Source organism: Melopsittacus undulatus, chromosome 3 (genome assembly GCF_012275295.1).
Source record: "Melopsittacus undulatus isolate bMelUnd1 chromosome 3, bMelUnd1.mat.Z, whole genome shotgun sequence".
Lineage (NCBI taxonomy): Eukaryota > Metazoa > Chordata > Aves > Psittaciformes > Psittaculidae > Melopsittacus > Melopsittacus undulatus.
Window position 1 is genome coordinate 81,669,082 of NC_047529.1, and position 22,432 is coordinate 81,691,513.

Consider the following 22,432-nt stretch of genomic DNA (forward strand, 5'->3'; position numbering starts at 1 on the left):
ATATTTTGCTCTGACCCCATTATTTTCTCTGACAATAACTTTTCAAGTAAAAGCCTATTCTCTCATCTCTCTGCACCTTCCAATTACCTCCTCAATTAAAAAGGTGTATTTTTGCTCAAGCAGGGTCAAGAGATGCAATATTTCATTGCTTTATTGTGTGATGAGGAGTTTTTTTTTTTTTGCTGAGACTGTGTTCAGTGATGCACAGTCATTTCTGCTGACTCATTTCCTCAGTCAGAGAAAGTGAATGCTGTCAACCCCAGCTAGGAAGCATGCATAGTCCTGTGGTACACAGATGAGTAATCATGTAGGAAAATGACTTAGAACAAAACAAGTGAAAAAACCTCAAACAAAACAAAACAAAACCCTTAGAGCACTGAAAGCAGAAAGGAGATCAGGCTGAAGCAGGGTTTATTATTGATATTTGTGTACAAACTTAGTAACCTCAGTGTTACATAACAGATTATGCATCTACCCTAATGAGAGTACAGTAGACATGAAATAATTTTTTTGTTATCATTTTATAGCTAAAACACAATCCATGCAGCTGAGTTTGCATGGGGAAAGGTGAACTAGAGAGTAAAAAAAAAGAATATACAGATGTATGACATTAAACCAGTAAATTACAAATTTCTGTAATTGAAAAAAGGTATATAAAAGTACCAAAATAAAATACTTACTCTGCTTGCACCACTCGTGTTGATTATAAACCAGGAACTAGAGTTGCTTATTTACACAGGCTGTCCCATTAGTTCCCACTAGGTTGGGCTCCCTGTGGTACCATGGAGAAAAACAAAACTAAACAAACATTTGGGGTCCCAAACTAACTTTTCATTGCTCATTTTTAAGTCTTAGGCAAAAGACATGCAAAAACATAGTTTGATTAATATGTGTAGGTGTATGCATTACTGGAAGTACAATGACAATTTATATCCAGAGAAAATATTCTTTCTTATTAAAGTTTGCTGCCTTAGTGAGGTAATGCCTCAGGCCAAAGTAAAACGTCAGCTCAGGGATAATTCAGGGTGAATCTCTACTAGAGATTTACTCCAGCAATCCACAATGCCCCACATGGAAGGGGGTCTAGGGGCCCCTGGTCTCATAACAATTCCCCCTGAAGAGCAGTACTAGCCTTGTATCACCACACTCAGGCCTCTCCTGTTCCAGATTTGCTGTGCCTTTCAAAGAAAAGTTATAAGGGACCAGGTCCCACTGCAGCACAAAGCAGCCAGTTCTGCTGCCCAGCTGAGAACTGCCTTGCTGCAATTCCCTTGTGTGGTAGTGCCGCATAGTATCTAGCAGCCTCTTATTACTGCAGAGAGAAATATTCCTATGCCTTCTACCAGAAATGCTGTCTGGCACTAATAACATCCAGGTAAGGAGTAACCACCTTGAAGCACTGGGCAGTTAGCTGACAGCTTTGCAGTACCTCCTTGGCTGTTTCATGCCCTGTGCAGTCTGTGCTTCAGCACTGCCTACTCATGCAGATCAGAATCAGGACAAATGCTGGGCAGTGTGGTGTACACATCCTACCCCAATGTACAGTCAGGTGCTTTTTCTGAGTCAGTGTAATAATCCAAGTGGGCTCAAAGATAAATTTTGGACATATAATTAGATAAAATACTCCTTTAAAGAGAATGATTATTAACCATCTGCCATGAATCTCTACCAATCTTTATGCACTAATTTTAACATCAAACCTTGTTAAACCTGAAGAAAACATCTGTGGAGGCAAATTTTTGTCAGTGTTAAATAGATACACTGGTTTGTGTCTTGAGTACTGAAGATTGCTCAGTACTTCTAATTTTATAAACCAAGGAAATAAAATCCCTGATGAAGTGCATAATTTGTTTAACAGAAGATACAAAGACTGATTCTCACTTTTTTATGAGGAAAGTTGCCAAAGAACATCGTCCCAGAAGACTGTGCATTTTTGTTTCTATTTCAGTTTGAATTGCCCTTTTATCAAGTGCAGACCACAGATAAGAATTTTGCATGAAGATTTTGAATTGGGTTAATTTTTATACTAGAGAGTCAGCTGTAAATTCAAATCTTCTGTTGCCAGAGTGTGAAAATAAAGATTTTTCATCGCCATGAAAAGCATCTCTAACAGGTAATGTCTGAAATGTCTATTGTGAGTGTCCTTCAGCTGTCCTCCAAACCACTGTGCCACGTGTTACGCTATACACATCTATATTTTGAGCCTAAATTTCCAAATGCTTTTGCTGATTTTATAACAAAATTTAATTCCAGTTTTATTAGAGGGCTTGCTTTTTCTCCACTTTACACATTTTTGTTATGTAAAAAAAGGCTCATCAAAGCAATGAAAACACCTTATTTAGGTATATATTTAAATAACTCCAAGAACTGGATTCCAAATCCTACATAGTAACTCTAGACAATGTCCTAGATGCAATGACATGGTTATTTTTTTTTTCTGCTCCATATTTAGATGGTCTTTTTAAGTGTCCTTTTCTCTTGGAAAAGGGAGATGGGCTTAACTCCCACCAGTGACTGATCAGCTGCTACTGTCAGTCCTAAGGTCAAGTGTATCACCTGGTTTTCACAAAACCAGCACGCACTCAGCTGAGCAGCAGATGGACAAGGGTATACAAGAACTGTGCATACACGTGAGCTGAGACAGATGGCCTGAACAGCGTAATTCCATGGGGTGCAGATAGATTCCTCCAGGAGATGCTGTGTTTAAGAGGCAGAAGGGTACAAGTCATACACTGAACTTCGCTATTTTGAAGAAAAAGAACTGAAGCCCTGAATAAGTGAAAGAAGATAGGCTTGTCATTCCATGGCCCCTTGGTGTTATTCCCTGCATGCTGGGGAGTTAGCCTACTGGCTCACATGATTGCTTCTGGCACACAAAAATACTCTGCTCTTTGTAACTCTCCAAAAAATATGTGTAAATCTATTCTTTTGCCTGAAGCAGTATTATGCACTGTGGATGGTAGTAAGTATATAATAACACTTTAAAAGTCCCACTATGATAGATAAATTATTTTAAAACACAAAGACTAAGGAAGCTATGTACAGCTGAACCTATGAACATAATTTCCTACTAGGGCACAGAATACTGACCACAGATTTATTAATCTGGAATAGACTGGAGCCATATTATGCCTCCACTGGGGTTCATCTTTTCATTTCTATCATATGGTGATTTCTATCTATAGAACTCAAAAGATTTTCTGTACTTGTTAACTAATTGATTAACAGAGTGAGTGGCTTTCTACCTCATTTGCTGAGACACAGAGATACTCAGTTAGCACTTCTGTATAATGTACAATCATTGTAGTACAGGGAATATAGTCTATCTGCCCACAGTTTTATTCTTTTGCTGCAACCATTCACATTTCTCACTACCAGAACCAATCTTCAGATAAATGAAATTTTGATTTTCTTTAGAAAACTTCTGCTTGCCTTTGCAAATAAAATATAAGTGAAAAGGACTCTAAAACATCACATCAACTAACACACTGTTTTATTTTGTTTGTTGTCCCTCAAAACAAAAATCTCTTTGCAAAGTAGATGTCACCTGCTTTTGTTTGCTTACTCTTTCTGGGATTTAAAAGTTGCTACTGAGAGCAGAGGGCAAATTTTATCCATAGCCAAGGGAGGCTACATTGTTAAGTGTGGTCAAAAAAACCCAGTCTCATTTTATGTCATATTCTCTTCTCTTTATATTGTTCCTTTCCCATGCATTAAATTCAATGGAAATTATCTTCTTTCATACATTCAAGTTATTTACAAAAGGAGAGAAATTACTAAGTACTAATCACTAGGATCCTTAGTCATTAGCTGCTGAATAGAAATGGGCATTCTTTCACCTGCTCTCAACCCTTATTTCAAAATACAGCTTGTTTATCCTGAGAACTAAGGAAGATATTTCCTATAGAATGGGGATAAGAGAAACAGACAGGCTCAGACAGAAATCATTATGCAGAACAGTCACCCTCTTGATGCCATTGTATTTTCCCCTCTTCTGAAAGTAGAAAGGTTCCTTTCTTTCTTACTAAGTTTTATGATATCCAAATGAGAAAATAGAGGTCACTTTCACACATGCTTTACATTAGAAATCTTTAAAAACCACCACCACTATCAAAGAAAGCACAAATCCCAACCCTGGAGAGGAAATCATAAAATAGAAGACATGAACAATACAGAAATACAAAAGTTAACCAAATGACAAGAGCTTTTTAAGAGATTCACAGCCCTGTGAATGGCCTGTGAACAGAGCTCACTGAAGCATGGACTGTTGTCTGCTATTTCTATATGGATTCTTGAAGTCTATGCTGTTGGAGCAGTTTCTAATAATGGTGATTTGACTACCATCTGTCACATATTTTTCTTTCATGCTTTTCCTGCAGGAGAATATGCGATAAAATGTCGTGGTTTAGTCTCTTTTGTCTGTTCTTTTTTGTGCTGCAGTGTATTGGTACTGGAGAAGTCTGAGCCAAAGAAATGTTCTTTGGGCTTTTAGGGGGAAAGGAGGAATGCCTTGACGGTCACCAGTTCCTGGGGAAGCCAGCGTAAGGGCTAGATAAGATGCTTACTGTTAGAACATTACTTCTGTAATGTGTTTTTCAGTTTGAAAGAGATTGGGAAAATTTCTCTGGATGATTCGTCAGCTACTGCAAGCAGAGTGGATGGAGCCTGTGCTAAAAGTTTAGTGCTCCTTCAGAAACTCAGAATATTCGCTCTCACAAAGAGCCTTGTGGGGAGTCACAGTTCTGTACTGAAAAACTCTAAGCTGCTATCAGGGTAGATGCATCACATTTAAGCAGGATTTACAGATTTATAATGAAGTAGGAAAGCACAATGTTCCTTGCTAGCTTTATTGATGGTTGTAGATTCCAGGACATTAATAAAGGTGTTCCCTATTACTAATCTTAGGATCAGATTGACACACAATTGGCCACAGTTTTGGATCCTTATTGGAAGGCTTTTAGGCTACACTTGTGCAGCCTCTATCAGGTATGCCAGTGGATATGGGCTAGTTCCTGTGCAAGTGGCAGAGTTTATATTGTATCCAAGGCCTTTTGGAAGGAGCTGTGCCTCGTTTGTATTTAAGCAGGACTGACCTTTCACATTACAAGAATCCAGAAACTTTTTCATTTTTCTCTCAGCCATGTCTGTGATGACCCCTCCATACTCTTTATAGAGGCACAGGCCTGATCTAATTCTTGAGTATCCTGCTGCAATAACCAGATAGTCATCCAACTCACTGCCACTGGTGCTAGTATTCCTGGGAAAGCCTAACACCAGAGGCCTATCTTGAGAGCCATTCAACCTCCCCCCAAAAGGCAAGCAATCTGCAGTGGAGCAGGTGAAGTTAGAATCATAGAATGATTTGGGTTGGAAGATACCTTAAAGATCATCTAGTTCCAACCCCCTGACATGAGTAGGAACACCTTCCACTAGACCAGGATGCACAAAACCCTATCCAACCTGGCCCTGAACATTTCCAGGGATAGGGCAGCCACAAGTTCTCTGGGCAACCTGTGCCAGGGCCTCACCACCCCCACAGGGAAGAATTTTTTCCTAATATCTAGTCTAAATTTATTCTCAAATAAGGTTCAGATCATGGAACCCAGTGATGCCTTCACATGGGTGTTGCCGACTCACAGGTGCTGCTCCCTTGGTTAGTGACTGCAGGCAAGGGGGGTTGTTTCATCTGGCAGACTTCCTTTTCTTTCCCATCTCACTACTGATAAACCACAGACTTCAAGTGGAGGAGGATGAGCAGCAGTCAGTAGTGGGATTTTATCACAGCATCAGGTTGTTAACAGCAGGTGAAGGACACTTGCATGAGAGGTCCCATATTTTAGGTCCTACGTGGGGGGAACCCATGTAGGATCCAGACTGACAACATACCATTTTTATGATCCACTCACCATGATGGAAGTTGTTGTCCTCTGGCTGCCCTGACTCCCGTCATCAAAAGAGACAGTTCAGGATGAGAAAATCTGATGTTCATATATTGCAACGTGAACCTGGATGTCACCTCTTTAAAAGAAGTTGCCTACTCAGGCATATGGCTGCATGCCAGGAGGTGGGAGTGAAAAATGGTAGCTTAACAAATTCCTAGACAAGCACATCAGCTGCTCACTATGTTACTCACTGAGTCAAGAGCTAAATCCTAAAAGGCACATCCAGAAACAAAATGACTCCATTAAAAAATAAAAAGATGATTTTTTAACAAGACTCTCATCAGAAGGAAGACATAAAGCCTCCCAAGGCAACTCTGTTGGCAGAACAGGCTGTATCATGCAGACCCAGTGTGCCAAGACACAGCGCATCCAGAGGCATGGATTACTTGGGGTGGGATCATAGCACGGGTACATGTGGTGAGCCTCCCCAAGGTGATCCAGGCGTGACCTTAAGCTTTTTGAACTCACAGGACCTTCTTCCTACTTCGAGTAAAAGTAGCTCTTTTGCCACTTCTCCACCAGTTTCTTCATATAGCTGCTAGAAAACTTGCTCACAGTAAAGCTGTGCTTGCAGCACCAGCAAACATTCACCAGCATCAGCAACCTCAGGGCCCCACCAGCCCTCACTTTCCCTGAGCAGTCCTTTGGGACTCCCATGGACTCCATATCAGACCCTGGGACCATCAACCCAGTGATGCTGCAGCAGGGCCAGTCTCCAGTTCCCCACAGCCATGACCAGTGGCTCACTCTTCATCCCCTCAGTTGCTATTATTCCAGTTACCAACCTACACTAGACTGTCTTCCTTTGAAGAACGTCTCTGTTGTGCTGTAATTTACTGGTGTAACATAGGACTGAGCAATGATTTAAGTGAATTTCCATATAGGAATGCCAAATGCTCATGTAGCAAATGGAACATTGTAAATTAAAACAGCCAAACCACCATGGCATATGGGCCAACACTCTGATGGCTCCTTTTGCCACTGCACACCACACTTTTGAACCCAAAAGGTTGAAATTAGTGGAAGAATCAGACACAGACAAAGGCTGATAGTAACAAATAGTTGAAAGGATTGCTTTAAGGAAAAAACCCAACACCTTCTTACTGTAAATGTCTTCTCCACTTGTGTATTTACAGCTGTTTCAAATTTCCAAGTGTGGATTTGTGTATATCACAAGAAGATAAATGTTTGCACAGTTTCTACTGATCTGTTGTTAAAAATTTATTAAACTACTTTTGCCTTCTTTGCGGTGCTAACTGCCCAGAAGTCTGCTCTTCAAATTGCTCTTGTGACATGGCTTAACAGACCTCTGTGTGCCTCAAGTGTTTCACCTCTTGGATTGCAGCAAAGTTTCCACCATCACCACCGCTTTGAGAAATCAGTTCTGTTCCCTCTTCCTGTGTGCTCTGCTTCATCAGTTTCTAAACCCAACAGACTTTTTAAAGTAATAATGCAAGCAGTGCTGGTGAGTGTACTTGGGCTTGGTGTCACTGAGCCAGAACGTTTTCATCTACTTCTCCCCAAGTGGATTTTCTTCCATAACCCCTTATACCAATCCCCACCTCACAGACACAATGTGGGGCTTTAACATGCCTAATACCCTCCAGCCTCATTCCTCACGAGCCTAACCTTGATCGTTCCCGTTTCGCCTGCCTCGTTATGCCAGGAGGCTTTCCCTGCGCCAGGCGGACACCCAAACTGCACGCAAACTCCCCGACACCCTCACCCGCGTACGCCTGCGCACACCGTCCAATGACGCTATCGCCTCGATGTGGATCCTCCCCCCGACGCGCCCCGCTGCGGGCCGAGCTCCGTTTCCCCCGCCCCTCACGGAGGTCATTATCCCGCGCCTGCGCCGCCGGTCTCCTTCCCGTTGTTTCCTGTGCCACGCGTGGGGCGGGGAGCACTGTCATCTTCCTCCCGTCGCATTGGCCGGCGGCTGGGCCGGGGTGGGTGCGCGCGCACCCCAGTTCCCGTTCCCCCGCCCTGGAGTTCAGACCGACTCCGCCAGCGGTGGAGGGGTTTTGAGCCCCCTTTTCTCTTCTTCCCCCTCCCCCCACCGCAGCTGTCAGCCCGTTGAGGGGGAACTGTCCCCCGTGAGAAGGACCCGCAGCCGCTTGGGCAGCCGCAGCAGCGTTACCCTTTCGGTACGTTGGTGGCGGTCAGCTCAGCTCTCCTCACTGGTGCGGCGCCAGCGGCCGCAGCGGGGACCACCCTAGGCTCGGGACTGGGGAGGCCGGCCCGTCTGCCTGCTGGCTCGCCCTACGCAGCTAGTGGCCTGCTGGTGGTAGCGCGGCCGGCGGCTTGGCTGTGCGACCCGGGCCTGTCTGAGCGTCCCTGGGTACCGCGGGCCAGCCGCTCGCTTCTCGCCTGGTCTCACGGGCCGGGATTGCACGGCGGCGGACGGGCTAGTGATAGCTGCCTTGACTCCTCCGGTGACGGTGTCGCGGGAGGTGAAACCTTCTCGGGCGTCTCCTTCCCGAGTTCTCAGTAACTTTACTCGTTAGGGGAGACCTGACCACCTTCTGGCGATGGAGCGGGGCGAGTGGTGAACGGCGGCACCGGAAGTGTCACCACGGCCGGGGCCCCTTGTCTCGGCAGTCCGCAGGCACCTGGCACCTCTGGCTTCGGTGCTGCGTTACCTCCGGGCCGCCACTGGTGACTTCAAGTGATTCTGCTTGCAGGTTTGTGCCTTCGCGTCGTAGACATGGTTGTTTCCTGGCCGTAAGAGTTTAAAACCGATCTACCCAAACAGAGCTGCAGTTCTCTCAAGTTTACACCCCACCGCCAGGTGCTGAAATTGGTGTGCACATACAGGCCTGGTGATGTAGGAATCACCCTGCCTTTGGTTTGAGGGCTGTGTTGTAACGTGTGCTCACTGTTGGGGTTTGCTTCGTTTACATCAGCAGTACTCAAAAGTTTCCTTTCCTTAATTCTGTTGTGATTGAAAGTCAAACACAGCAAGATTTGTATATACCGAGTATTTCTTTTGACTTTCACAAATTATAAAACAATGTTTTTCTTTGGTTGGTTGGTTTGGTTTTTTTTGTTTGTTTTTTTTTTTTTTGTAAGGCCCTTTAAAAATTATTCAGAGTTCCATGAATTCTTCCCTGTTCCAGCATAAACCCTTTTAATACTAGGTTGTGGGATGCTGGATTTAGTTGCTTAGAATATTTGCCTCTTGCTTTCCTACGTTTCTTTAAAAGTTGCATGCAGACACTGAATGAACATGGATATCTAAATGTTTTCCTGTTTTTGCTGGCAAAGACAGTGCTGTAATATGAGGTCATGCATTGCTGTGTTCAGGCTCCTTATAAAAATAATATTTAAAAAAAATTACTGTTTGTTTGAGTATTTGAGTATGAGCCTGTAGTTCTGAATATTTAGTTTCTCAGATGGGTCTAATATTCCATAATTTGTGTCTTCCTATGTATTGTTTAGCACATGTACTTTATTTTCTAGTATTTTATCAACAAAATCTGTTTACTGCTGAGGTTCATGAAGGAGTTGGACATATATCTTGCCTTAGCTTTGCAGTTAGTCAAAATCAGTAGTAGTTGCTGATTGATCCCATCAACATGCCCACCAGAATAGGTAAGGACTCCTCTACAAGCATTTTTTATATCTAAATCCCAGGATGCACAGTTTCCTGAGAAAATGAAGTATTCCATACTAGTAGGAAGCAATTCTGTCCTAAGGATGGAACTTGATAGTTTTGGCTCTAAACCATGCTTTATGTAGTGTCAGCTTCAGACTAGCCCTGCATAAAGTTGGCTTAAAGTTTCATCTGAGTGTAGGCTTTGAAAGGAAGGGAGAATTTTGTATATGTATTTTCTCCATACACATCCCCATATCTCCTGTAACTCCTGCACTTTTGTTTGTGGAGTTTCGTTTGCCACCTCCCTCCACCCCAGCCTCTGGGGAATTCCAATGCTTGTTTTTTATCCGTCCCCCAAGATTCCGAGCAACAGCTATGAAATGTAGCATTCTTACTGATTTTTGTAGCTGTTTGGCAGAATGGTGAAACAAAGTACAAGGCAAACGTTTCCTGTCCAGCTTTGGGTGATGACACAGGGACAGGTGAGGTTTTGTGAAACTAAATCTCTTTAGAATGGTTACATTTTGTAGTACATTATCTCTGTCCAAACTTTTTGCAAGTTTAATGGCTACTGCACTGAAATTTCCGTGTGGGTATTTGATTTTGTAACACTTACTGCTGACTAATTTATTTCATCTCGCAGAGACTGGAAGTTCTGTTGAGAAGACAACAAAATGAGTAGTCGTCGAAAACGTGTACCTCCATCAAAAATAGATGAGGAGAAGAAGAAAAAGCTCTGCTGGAATATGCATGAAGACCGGAGAAATGAGATGATAACATTAGATGATGAAACGACTGAGGACCATGTTCCAGGTCCAAGCACTTCTGCATCCTTCATTGTTATAAATGATGATAGCACTGATGAAGACCTTGTTCAAAAAGAAGGCAGTGGCACAAAATCTGTTAAGTTTTTGACAGTTACCAGTGAAGACGACTCTTACTCCATCTTGACTCCTATGTCAGTACAGCTAAATATTATAGTCTTGCCATACCGTGTGGATGGGTCCTGGAAAGTTTTGCTGGGAGAATTTGCTCTTCATCTTTCTTCTGAGCAAATTCTAACTGATGAATTCAGTGAAAGAAGCTTTACTTTGATGAGAGGAGACTCTGATGATCAGCTGCAGGTCTGTGTGCATGAAAGAAGTGGAGAAGAGTACAGTAATGAAACAAAAGAATACCTGGGTGCTTATGAACAATGTATTTTAGTGGAACCAACTTTAGGTGGTGAAATATTGGAAGGCTTGAGATGGTTGCAAAAGAAAAAGATAATTGGACTTTATCAAAGACCTGGAGAGGCTCAAGCTTTAAAGGTATGGGTTCATATATTTGTTTTGCATTTTAAAAGTTTGGGGTTTTTTCCTTTAAATCTAAAATAAAAGCCTATGAACAATGAATTCTGGCAGCTATCGTGTATTTTTATAATGTGCTGAAAATATACAATTTCTAAATGCTTTTGGAAATGTTTTCATTGTTTTTCCAAAATACTTCTTTTTACTGTTGTACTGGTCATAATGCAATACCCAAGGGAATCGCAGAAGCTTTTAGCTGCAAGGCGCAGAATCCTCTGTAAGGTGATTTTAGTAGATTTTTTAATATCTGTCTACATCTACTATTTTTCAAAGCATCATTGTTATTGTCATACTCTTATGTTTATAGTAATCTTGTCATTCTAGCAGTTAATGAAATGATTACTTGTATAACTGTTTCACAGGTTGGAATTTACCTTCTGGAAGCTGGGCTAAGTAAACCAGAGTTTCTCAGTGATGGAGGTGGAAGACCCAAAAAAGCTAATCAGCTGATTCAAAAACTCATGGAGAAGTTCTACAGCTTTATAATTCCAGGTAATGTGATCCAGTTGAATCCTGATGAATAATTTTTGTGTCTTTTTTGTCATAGTAGTTTTAAATGTAAAGGAAAATATTAATTTATTCCTGCCATCTAGAACAAGGGTTTTTTTCAACATAATATTATTAGGTAATTCTTCCCATATTATTATCTGACCATTGATCATATACTAAATAGTTTAATTACTTTTTCAGAGTAAGTGGAGTTTTCACTGATTTGTGTGGGTTGTTTGAATAGATCTACAGTAGCTTGCCAAAGTTACACAGGAACTCTTTAAAAAAAACCCAGGAATTAAAGTTGGAAAGCTTTTGTTCCTAGTTTAGTGCCTAACACACAACTGAGGCAGCAGAATTTCTCTTCAGTTTATATTATAAAGCAGCTATAGGATAAACTACTGCAAAATGCATTTTCGTGATAGTTTTAAGAACATGCTAGATTTACAAATAGGGGCCCTGTCATCATTTTGGAATTGAAGGTATGTCTGCTACATTGTATGCAGTAGTGATATGGATTTTTAGTGTGATCAATCACCACTTCATGTTGTGATGGCTTAGGAAACTGGAAACCCAAAGCCTTGGTCTTGTTCCTAAGTTTAGGATGCATTCAGAATGTTAGTTGAAGACTGACTCAATAACATTGACTGATATATAGTGAGTTTTGATGGTTTTGCAGAAGCAGCAGGGTAGCATTCCTTGTATAGTTGTACTAAATTTCAAAAAGCAGAATTGTATAAAAAAAAATTAGGCAACTTGCTAAAGAGAAGCTAAAAGGAAAAGATAACAGTAAAATCTGTACATCCTTACCTGCTGCAAAGAAACAAGCATGCAACTGTCAGAAAAGACCTGAGGTGTACCAAGAGAAGGTTCAGCCATCCTGGACTCATTTGCCCTTCAGGACTGCCTCCCGTGGAACTCTGTCTACCAGGCTCCTGAACAGGCCAAAGTGTGTTCTCTGGAAGTCCAACGCAGGAGTTCTGATGACTCCTCCTCTTTAATTCTCTGAGAATTAAAAACTCTTACCATTTTGTGATTGTTATGCCCAAGGCAGCCTCCAACCATCACATCCTCCACAGGTCCTTCTCTGCTCAAAAATTATAGGTCCAGTGGGTGCCTTCTCCAGTTGGCTCACTTACCATGCAGAAACTTGATGAGTTTTGAACATTTATTGTAGGGTTAACCACCTTTTTTAAAAATTTCTTTACAGAGATTTTGTTTGTTTTAGCAAGCGACTGGTTTTATAGTGGTTTCTATACTGTATCTGCTGTATGGTATTACATATTTGTTGCTTCTTGTTGCTTCAGTGAAAACACAAGCATAGATCACATATGGATCCAGGTAGCTGCTTTCTTAATATGAAAAAACCCACGGTCTTTAGAATAAAAAAAAAATTGTTTTAATTGCTATTTATTGTGGTGAATGGTAAATGTTTCAGAGCTTGTTTTCCCATAGTGTCATGGAACTATAATATGACGTATAGTATGTGGCAATAGGATATACGATACACCCTTTTCCATCAATTTTCTTAAGAAGAATAAATTCTTTGTACAAATAAGAGGTTGATTGGGTTTTGGGTTTGGTTTTTTTTTTTTGCCTTTGTATGGCACGGTCATTATCAAATGTGAAGCAACAAGTTTTCCATATATGTAGAATAAAGAGGGAAAAGATGTTTTCTGTGATGTACATATTCTTATACAATTTGGAAACTGCCCTGCAGATAAAACAGTAAGATCCTATTGCAGGTGCAATAGCAGAACTTTAGTTCATTTCATTGTAGTAATTAATTAGAGTACTTGATTATCAAACATATTAGAAAAACTGAATTTTTGGATGGTACAATACCATCTGTTTCTCAAAGGTAAAAAATACTAAGATGAAAGCTAAGTAATTGAATTATGTTTTTAACTAGTTGAAAGAATAATTGAACATCCATTGTTTAGTACATAACTGAGAGAGACCTAAACCTCCTTAGCAACCCTTTAAGAAAATCCCTGTGGTACATAGAATCATTCAATTTGAAAATAAAATCTTTGGTAGAATGAGCAGAACAAGAAAGGTATGGACCAAGCACATTTAATTGTATGGAAAAACATTTCACTTTGAAGTATTTTGTAGTCTTTGCTTCCCTGTAAAAATCTGGGTAAACTTAGTTTATAAAGACGTCAATTTATTATGCTCTGAAATACGAGATTTTGAAACTGTTATTTTAGCAAGTATGATGATAAGTGTCATTATAAATTGACTTCACTAGTCAAAGTTATACTCTGCAATCACTCTGTTCTTTCCATGAAGTAAGGATTGTGGAACCTTGGAATGGTTTCTGTAGTCTATAAAGCTGCATGCTCTGTTTAGTGCTTTTTGTTTGGCTAGAACATTGTGCACATGTCCGCATGTGCACTCCTGTTGCCTTCTTTACATGTATGTATACAGTTTTCATGAGTTTATGGAAGCTTCTTGTCTTTCAGAGCTCTTTGCCCTTGTGAAGCACTGGAATTGTTCCATTGACTTTAAAGGATTAGGAAGGGCACTGTTTGGTGCCATACATATACATATCAGTTCCTACTGTTTTGGAAACCATTTTCTGCCATTCATTTGAATGAAAGAAACTCTTGCTTTCCCTGAGGAGTCCTCATAGTAGCTCTGTTTTTTGAAGGGGGCTTTAAGATTAAGCTCTCTGGTGTTTGTATCAGGTGCATCTCTTCTTTGTTAGCATTAGATATCATAACTATAATTTGATTTAATTGTGCCTGCCCCTAGCTGTTTCCTCCTTTAATCAGTATATTATACTTGAAGTTATACTTTGAGATCACATTTTGATGAAAATGCTGGCCTTTACTTCTAAATTTTTTTGGAGACAAATTCTGCAAGGTGGATTTACCTCCAATACCATCTAGGGTTAGTATCTTTCTTTGAAATGCAGAGCTGTACAGCTGTTTTATTGGTATTGATGTTTTTAATTTGAGACCTGAAACATTGTTAAATTGTATCCTCTAAATCTTTTGTTCCCTCATCTTAAATCAGTTTCTTGAAGTGCTGACACTAGAATTTTTCATTAATTTTTGTTCTACAGTGCCTAAGTTCTGTGTATGCCCATATATCCAAATTATATGAAAAAAAAATATATAAGTACGAGGCCTTCTTTCCTAGAAGGTAGAAAAGAAGGATAGGCCATCTGTCCTAGAGGGTACATGCTTCTCTTGAGGTGAGATTTTAATTTCTAAAGTATGCCTTGTCTGAAGTTTTGCAGTGATGCAACTGGTGAGAGTTGTGTTGTCCTACTGTTACAATTTTCTTATCCAGATGGATAACTTAAAGTTAACATGAAAGCTCACTGTAGAGAGTCTCCTGTTTTGGTTTTAGCATGTTATTTTATCAAGAAACATTTTATTTCATGAAAAATGTACAAGTCTTCGACAACCCACTATGTTTCCCCCCTTTCTGAGTCTGTTGACCCACGTTAACATTTAAATCTGAAATGTGAGTTATTTGTGATTCTGTATCAGTTGGAAATATTCAGAGGAAGGTGTTTATCAAATAAATGAGGTCTGGCCATTGTACTCCTAAATTCTGAAGGAGGAGCTTTGCTGATTGTGTATACCTCTGTGATCACCATAGCATGTTAATCTTAACTGTCAGGAAAGTAGTTCTCATTGTTTCCTGATGCTGCTAGCTGATCTAGGTGCAGTCATGACAAATGTGTAAATTATGTTTTGCTTTGCACACTTTCATGTGTTAAATAAATATGTTGCAGCAAAATTTCTGAAATGTTGACCAAAGTTGACAAGCTGATGCTTGTCTTGAATTATTTGCTGTATGCAGATGAGCTGGAGGAAGATGAGGAAGAATCTGATGTGGAACTAGAGCGACAAAATATTGAAGAGCTTTATGACTTTGTAAGGCACACCCATCAGCAGGATATGCAGTTACTGAGAGAGGATGTGCAGCATCCTGCATTAATTCCTATTCTGAGGCCATACCAAAGTGAGGCTGTGAACTGGATGCTTCACCGAGAGAACCTTAGAAGCACTCCAAGCAGTGGCAAGTATATGGGTCTGGAAAACTTTCATAGTTAAGGCAAGTGGCATTGTATTGTCAGCAGTAATGTTTTCTTGCTGTTTAATTAGAAACTTTGTTAATGATTCCATTACTAATTTTGTAAAAGCTGTTGATTGGTTTGTACACTAAATGATAAACTAAACTGTGCTTAACAGCAGTTGATGTATCTTGTTGGTCATTAAGCACTTTGAAGTTAGACATCAGCTTTTTGTCTGGAAATATCACATAAGGCTGAGCAATACTAAGCAGTGTGCCATAGAGAAACCTTGTAACAGTAATATGAGCTCTTTCTCCTTAGAAAATGCACTGCACTTCTTGTGGCGGGAGGTCATCACTCTGGATGGAGAAAAAATCTACTATAATCCATTTACTGGCTGGTATGTTTTTATAGTTAACTCTTTTTCAGAACACCTCAAGGTAATTATTTGTGAAAACTTCATTGTCAGATTTTACGTGGAGGATATAAGATAAATTGTGACTATTGTTTTTCAGTTAGCACCTGAAGAATTAGAACAGTGATACTTCAAATCTTGGGGGGGGGGGAGGGGGGGGGGGAAAAACCAACCCCAAACCCTAAACAGCCTTCACCCCCAACCCAGCCAGTCTCAGCTTAGCTAATAGAAGTTAATGCCTCACCTTCCAAACTTTGCCTTGCTGAAGCTATGCTGAGCGTGAGTCCCTGAACACATACTTCTGTGTCACACCTTTCTGTAGTTACGGACTCATTTGGGAATGTGCTTGAATTTTAGTATTATCCGAGAATATCCAGTTGCTGGACCCCAGTGGCCTGGAGGCATTTTGGCAGATGAGATGGGTCTTGGAAAAACAGTAGAAGTGTTGGCTCTCATTCTGACTCATACCAGACCAGACATTAAACAAGATGATCTGACATTACCTGAGGTAAGAAAACTAGGATATGGCTTAGTATGAAGAAAATACTTTTCAGAACCAATGTAAATGCACTTCTCTTGAGCTTATTGCTTTTTGTTCTGTAGAAGTACAGATTTAAAGATGGATTAAATTATAGTGAGTTTTTGTTTTGTAGGATGTGATATTTGTTGGCATAGATAATAGAATGGTTTGCATGAGAAGTCATTGATAGTGTTTGCCATTGTTCAAGGGTGTTAGCAGGCAGCTGTGCTGTTAGTAGTCTGCTTGTAGTTTACACGTGCTCCAGGAGTGTACAAATATGTAAATTCGTCTATATTGGAAATCATTCTCACCTTCACTTCATTGTATTGATGAGTACCATTAGACATATGGTCTGTGCTAAAACAGGGAGAATTTAAACTCAGATAATAAAGATTTCTGTTCCCCCTCTATTTCATGCAATAAATGGGTTTATTTGGCAACAGTTTTTAATTTTCTCACTTTCCTTATCATGCATCCTGTGAAAATTTAGCACATTCATGAAAACAAAAAGATATCTCTAAAGGAAGAGAAGCTTTATCCTAAGTAAACTCTTACTGCTTCTGTGGATAAGAGTTTTGAATCAAATCCTTTTGAATTGATAGCAGCCAGTTTCATTGTACATCTGTTCATAATGATCTCCTGATGGTTTTTAATTTTATAATTTAAAATTACCCTATTCTCAGAATAAATTGATATTTAAATGTATCAGAGGGTCAGCACTGAGGAGTGTGAAGAGGGGAGTATTAGTATTAAAGCACCTGGACATCAACTAGCAACAACAGCTAGAGACCATAGCTTTTGAAGAGCTGGAGTTATCAAACTGGTTCATGGTATGAGTAGTTGAGACAGTTAGCTAGTGTTTTGGGATCTTGAACAGAATTATATGACATTGCCTGTGGTTAAAAGGCACTGTTCTTCTCATCTGGAAGGCCCCTTGTCATCTGTATCTTTCTTGCCTTTAAATATAAAATATCTTCTGATTTCCCAGGGGGAGAGGGGAAAATCAGCTTTATTCCTATTCCAGCAGGCTTTCTGTATGACTCCTGCTTGTGTAAGCCAATGTCAGACTTACTCCAAATATTTCAACTAATTGTAGGGCTCAGACAGCATCTGGAGTTTTATTGTGGTTACTGTTTAAGAACTCTGCAAAGCAACCACTTGGACAGGGCAGATAAGGTGTCAATGAATACAGCTATAAAACAATCATAGAAATATTGGCACTGTATTTGTTCCAACTTTGGGATTCTTTTTTTCTATCCCAGTTCTTGAGTATGCATCTTCTTGAATTAAATCGCTATTGCTGAATCACTAATAATAATTTTCGGGGTAATCCCTAAAAAGAGAAACTTACTTATTCTATAGCTACTAGGGTTTTTCAGTCAGTATTGCTTACTTCCTTTTGTGTTTCATGTTGCATGTTAAATACATATTTTCCTCCCCTCATCAGTAACCTTGACCTCTTACAGCTGGGGATTCCTGTGATTAATTCTGAAGTTGTGGAGGACCAAGCAGCTTGCAGGGCTTCTCTTTCTATTCTCAGTGTAGGGTGCTGAGGACCATTTGCCAAGAAACTGAGCCAAATGGGGTATCACTCTGTACACTAAAAATTAGCTCCCTGAACACACATCTGTAGCAGCTCATGCTTATTTTCAGGTGTGAAAAAATTAGTGGAGCTCAGAATGACTGGAGAGACATCAGCTAATAACTATTTAATGTTGTCTGTATTAGGGAAAGCTTGTGAACTTCTTTGTTCCACCTCAACCTTTAGAAGGAAATAAAAAGAAAAAGCCAAAGGAAATGGAGCTTAAATTGAAGGAGAAAATACAATATCCCAGTAAGTATTCCTGATGATATTAATACATTTTGCTTTTGGCACAAGTCTTATATTGGCAACTGACTATATGAGTTCAAGGCTAATCTTTAGTTCTGAAAAATAAAATTATTCATTTGCTGAGCACTGTGATGTAGGATTGCATGCTGCAAACAAGTGATCCACACTTGTAAAATTACCAACTCGGAACTCTGTGCTACAGAGCTCCATATAACTAAAAGTCATTGTAAAAGAGTTTATACATTTAGCTGAAATACACTTTTTACAAGCTTCAGTAAGAAAATGGAGTGACTTATTTCTGTTGCTATTAAATATTATCTTAGAATCATTGAAATGTACCAATTTGTTGGGCTACCTTGAGTAGCTTTCCTCAAGTTGTCAGGACTGCTGCCTGTCTTTGTGTTCATCTAAAAAATGCAGAACAGTGTTTGGAGTTCTGTTAATATGCATTTTCCAAGGTAACTTTCATTTTATCTGAGCAGTAAGTTATTTTGCTTTGATTCTACATATAGGCTTACGAGTGATGATATTAGCAGCTGTAAAGGAAATGAATGTGAAGAAAGGAGCATCCATTATTGCAATCTTTAAGTACATCAGTGCTGTATATAGATACGACATACAGAGAAATAGACGGCTTCTGAAAAGAACTCTAGAAAAACTGATCGCAGAACAAGTAGTAGTGCAAGTCAAAGGACATGGTCTGGCTGGGTCTTTCAAGCTGGGAAAGAATTACAAGGAACAGAAAAGGAGAGAAAGAACCAAAGAGCAGGTAAAACATGCTGCTGTAGTTACCTCAAAGCATGTTGCGAAGGCAGATCTCAGTCACATTGTCTGCATGCATTAGTTCAGTGACACTGGCTTATTGATAAAAATGAACAAGACTACAGCATTTGCTTTGACATTCATGAACAAAGAAGCAAAAATCATAAGTAGATCAAATCTGGGGCTAAAATATTAATTACATCTGGTGTTTATACTTTCCAAAACAAACAAAGGTAAGGAGAAAGTCTGACATTCTTGGTTAATTTTACTTTGTAGATAGCAAGGACTTCAGAAAGCATTCAGAAGAAGCAGTTGGTTGATGCTAAAACTCAAACCAAAGAGTCAAGAAATAGTGTTGTCACTTCTGAAAATACCCTTAAAACTCCGTTACGGGTGGATATCACCATGGAAGAACATGATTATTGTACAACTAGCAGATGTAGCCGGAAATCTGAAGCAGATGATGAGAACTCTATGAAAGAGAATGATGTTCAGCAGGAAGCTGTGGTTCTGAAGTCTGGTGATTTGCATGGTAACCTCCTTGTCTCCAGTGATACGAGCAGTCATCCCAATGGTGGTGTTTCTAAAACTACAGCTGATGTACAGCAGGAAACCCCAAAGGATCAGTCCTCACATTCCCAAGAACTTGCTGGCAATAGTGTGCAACATAACAGTTCTGTATTTCCATTTAATACCTCTGAATATCGCTTTGAATGTATCTGTGGTGAGCTTGGATTGGCTGACTATAAAGCTCGTGTGCAGTGCTTGAAGTGTTACTTATGGCAGCATGCGGAATGTGTAAACTACAAAGAGGAAAACCTGAAGGTCAAGCCCTTCTACTGTCCTCATTGCCTTGTGGCAATGAAACCAGTTTCCACAGGAGCAACTCTGATAATTTCTCCGAGTTCTATTTGTCACCAGTGGGTAGATGAAATCAACAGGCATGTAAGATCATCTTCTCTTCGAGTTCTGGTAAGATTATATAGCTTCATATTCTAGTGAGTTATTTTATCAGAGCTTTGGGCTGTCTCTCTGACATTCTGTATCACATAAAGCTCAGAGGTTTTCTTGTTCTTGATGTCAGAATTCTGCATCTCTCCATATTACAGCTGTTCTTTGCCATCACACAGTGCATTGGTGTCCCAGAAAGACTGCATTTAGTTCTTCGTTTTTTCCTTATTAGTTGGTCACTGGGAGATGGTACAGTGGACAAAGTATCTTTATCAAGTGGAAGCAAATTTTGAGCAGTTGTAACAGATGATTTCTGAGAGGGAATGCTTCTTCTGTGTTTTTTTTTCTCTGAAAGATTGCCAAGGAACTTAGGCCTAACTATAGGTACCTGGGAAGTGTCATCTTGGTGTACATTTACACCCAGGCAGTTCTCTGACAGTTGGTTCTCATTTCATTCCAAATGAATACAAATGTTTCAATAGGTGACGAGTCACTTTCAAATTTGTATTTCAAGTCTTGGGCCTTGGTGTTTACTGAAAATAACACCATTTCAACTTGGACATTGTCTCTGACATTTGTCATATTTATTAAGATGCTGCTCTTCTGGAGACCATGTATTGTCCTTTTAGTTAATTTCTAATAAGCGCTATCATTAAAATAAATCCAATTATACGTGTAGTAACTATGGCTATATAGGTTTGGATTTTGTTTTTTTTTTTTTTTAATATAGTCACCACAGTATTCAAGGGTAGCCATTATCTTCTAATAACAATGTAGTCAAGTTTTGTCCTTCGTATTTTTAGTAGGCAAGAATTTTGTGTAATGATAAAGTGCTTTGAGAACTGTAGATCCTTTATATTTTGAAAAAATAACAGTAGTAGTAGATTGATAAAGAGAGGAAGCTTTGTATTCAGGGATGTATCTGATAACTTCAGCTATTCTGCCTACATGCCCAATGTATAAATGAATTCTGGGTTTCCAGTAGGACATTTGTGTGAGCAGTCTAATTAGCTTTAGTGCAGCAGTTAACAAATGTGTAAAATTTGCACAGTTTTTGTAGGACCCAGTCCAGGTTTTATAGCAGATTTGATGAAAACTGTCAGAAATAGATTTACATGGTAACAGTAAAACAGCTTCAATAGTCAATGTCAGTACTTTAAGCTGTGTGACACCTTTCATTCTAAGGCACTGTTTTCGTTTTCTTTTAACTGCCAACTGTAAGTCATCCAGACTTGCATAGTTCAGACATTTCAAAGAACCAGCTTCCCAATTTAACAGGCTTTGCATTGCATATGAAGGGTGTTTTTTATTCTTCCAACTGCTTACAACCTATGGGAAATTCTAGTGGTTTTATATCATAGAACAAGAAATTAAAATTTATTGATGGGTCCTGCTTTGTGGCAGGTTGTCTTTTCCTGTGGCTCTGAAAACAACCAAAACCTGGCCAAGTTATAAGCCTACAGAAAATCTGTTCATAAACACTTGGAAGAGATCATTAGACTTCAGCAGTTATTTTTTGATTCTTAACAGATGCTTCACTGAGCATGCTTTTCTTTTTTCTTTTTTTTTTTTCTTCTATTTCCCCCATCCCTTTCTTTCTCTTTCATTTCTTTGCATTGACCTGGGTGCACACATACTCTGTTGCCATATCCTGGGGCTGAAAGAAACTTTTGACAGAAACATTGTTGCCATATGAACAAATGTAGAGGGAAAAACGTTACTGGAAGACAGTTAAGTAACAATGAAATTAACAGTGAAATCATGTGCTTGTCTTCAATGAATAAAGAGGGGCAAAATCAACTGAGGTTTCCTAAGGTCACCTTGATTTTGGTATTTTTAACTATTAGGTGTGTGAATTAAGAGAAGATTAAAATTTGTGACACTCAGACTGAAAGATGGTGTAATTTTTCTTAAACGATAAAAGTGTTTGTAGGTAGTTGCAGATAAACACTAACCAGGATGATCCATTCTTATATAATAAATCATGAACTCATAGAATGAGAGAGGAATACAAGTATGCTAGAATAAAGATTCTTTCCAAAAAAAAGGTTGGGAAATTGAATATTGTGATTAATAGTTCGATGAGTGGCAAGAAGTAGCTGATGATAAAAAAGCAGTGGGTGCCTATAATTTTTAAGTAGATTCCTGAAATAAATTGGGAGCAAGAGAAAAAAGTTAGTATGAATTTTATGTGTGTTGTACCACACAGTGTTTGAAATCTGAACATATTTTTGTACTTATGTATATTGGGACTCAGTGTGTGTTTATTTTCTTTAGATATCTAATGCTATCATGAGGAATCATATAGTAAAATGTGCAGTTTATCTTATTTTTTTCCTATTCAAACTGCTGTATGTTTCTGAAAGGATCATGCTTAAAATGACAAGTGAGATAAGAGGAATATTTCTGATATTAGAAAAATGTCAGTATGAAAGGTTTATAATGATATTCTGTTGGTGCACAGGGATTGTTTCTTAGTAGGGTACTCTTTCTATCTTACAAGTCTCTGTAGAAATCGTTTTTGGAGTTTAAACATTAC

The 22,432-nt window shown here is 39.4% G+C and overlaps 1 protein-coding gene across 2 annotated transcripts in view; it reads left to right on the top strand.

Annotated features, from left to right (window-relative positions):
• The first annotated feature begins 7,957 nt into the window (after positions 1-7,957).
• SHPRH (SNF2 histone linker PHD RING helicase) overlaps positions 7,958-22,432 on the top strand; it is a 50,916-nt gene continuing 36,441 nt past the window's right edge. The window contains exons 1-10 of one of the 2 annotated variants that reach the window (XM_034060660.1): positions 7,958-8,089; positions 8,450-8,626; positions 10,184-10,850; positions 11,252-11,381; positions 15,201-15,419; positions 15,736-15,814; positions 16,187-16,337; positions 18,078-18,183; positions 18,693-18,949; positions 19,219-19,914. In XM_034060660.1, the coding sequence (XP_033916551.1) occupies positions 10,215-10,850; positions 11,252-11,381; positions 15,201-15,419; positions 15,736-15,814; positions 16,187-16,337; positions 18,078-18,183; positions 18,693-18,949; positions 19,219-19,914 (2,274 nt within the window). In that variant the 5' untranslated portion in view covers positions 7,958-8,089; positions 8,450-8,626; positions 10,184-10,214. Of the gene's footprint in view, positions 8,090-8,339; positions 8,627-10,183; positions 10,851-11,251; positions 11,382-15,200; positions 15,420-15,735; positions 15,815-16,186; positions 16,338-18,077; positions 18,184-18,692; positions 18,950-19,218; positions 19,915-22,432 lie in introns of those variants that run through there. The other variant, XM_034060661.1, reaches the window with a different exon arrangement.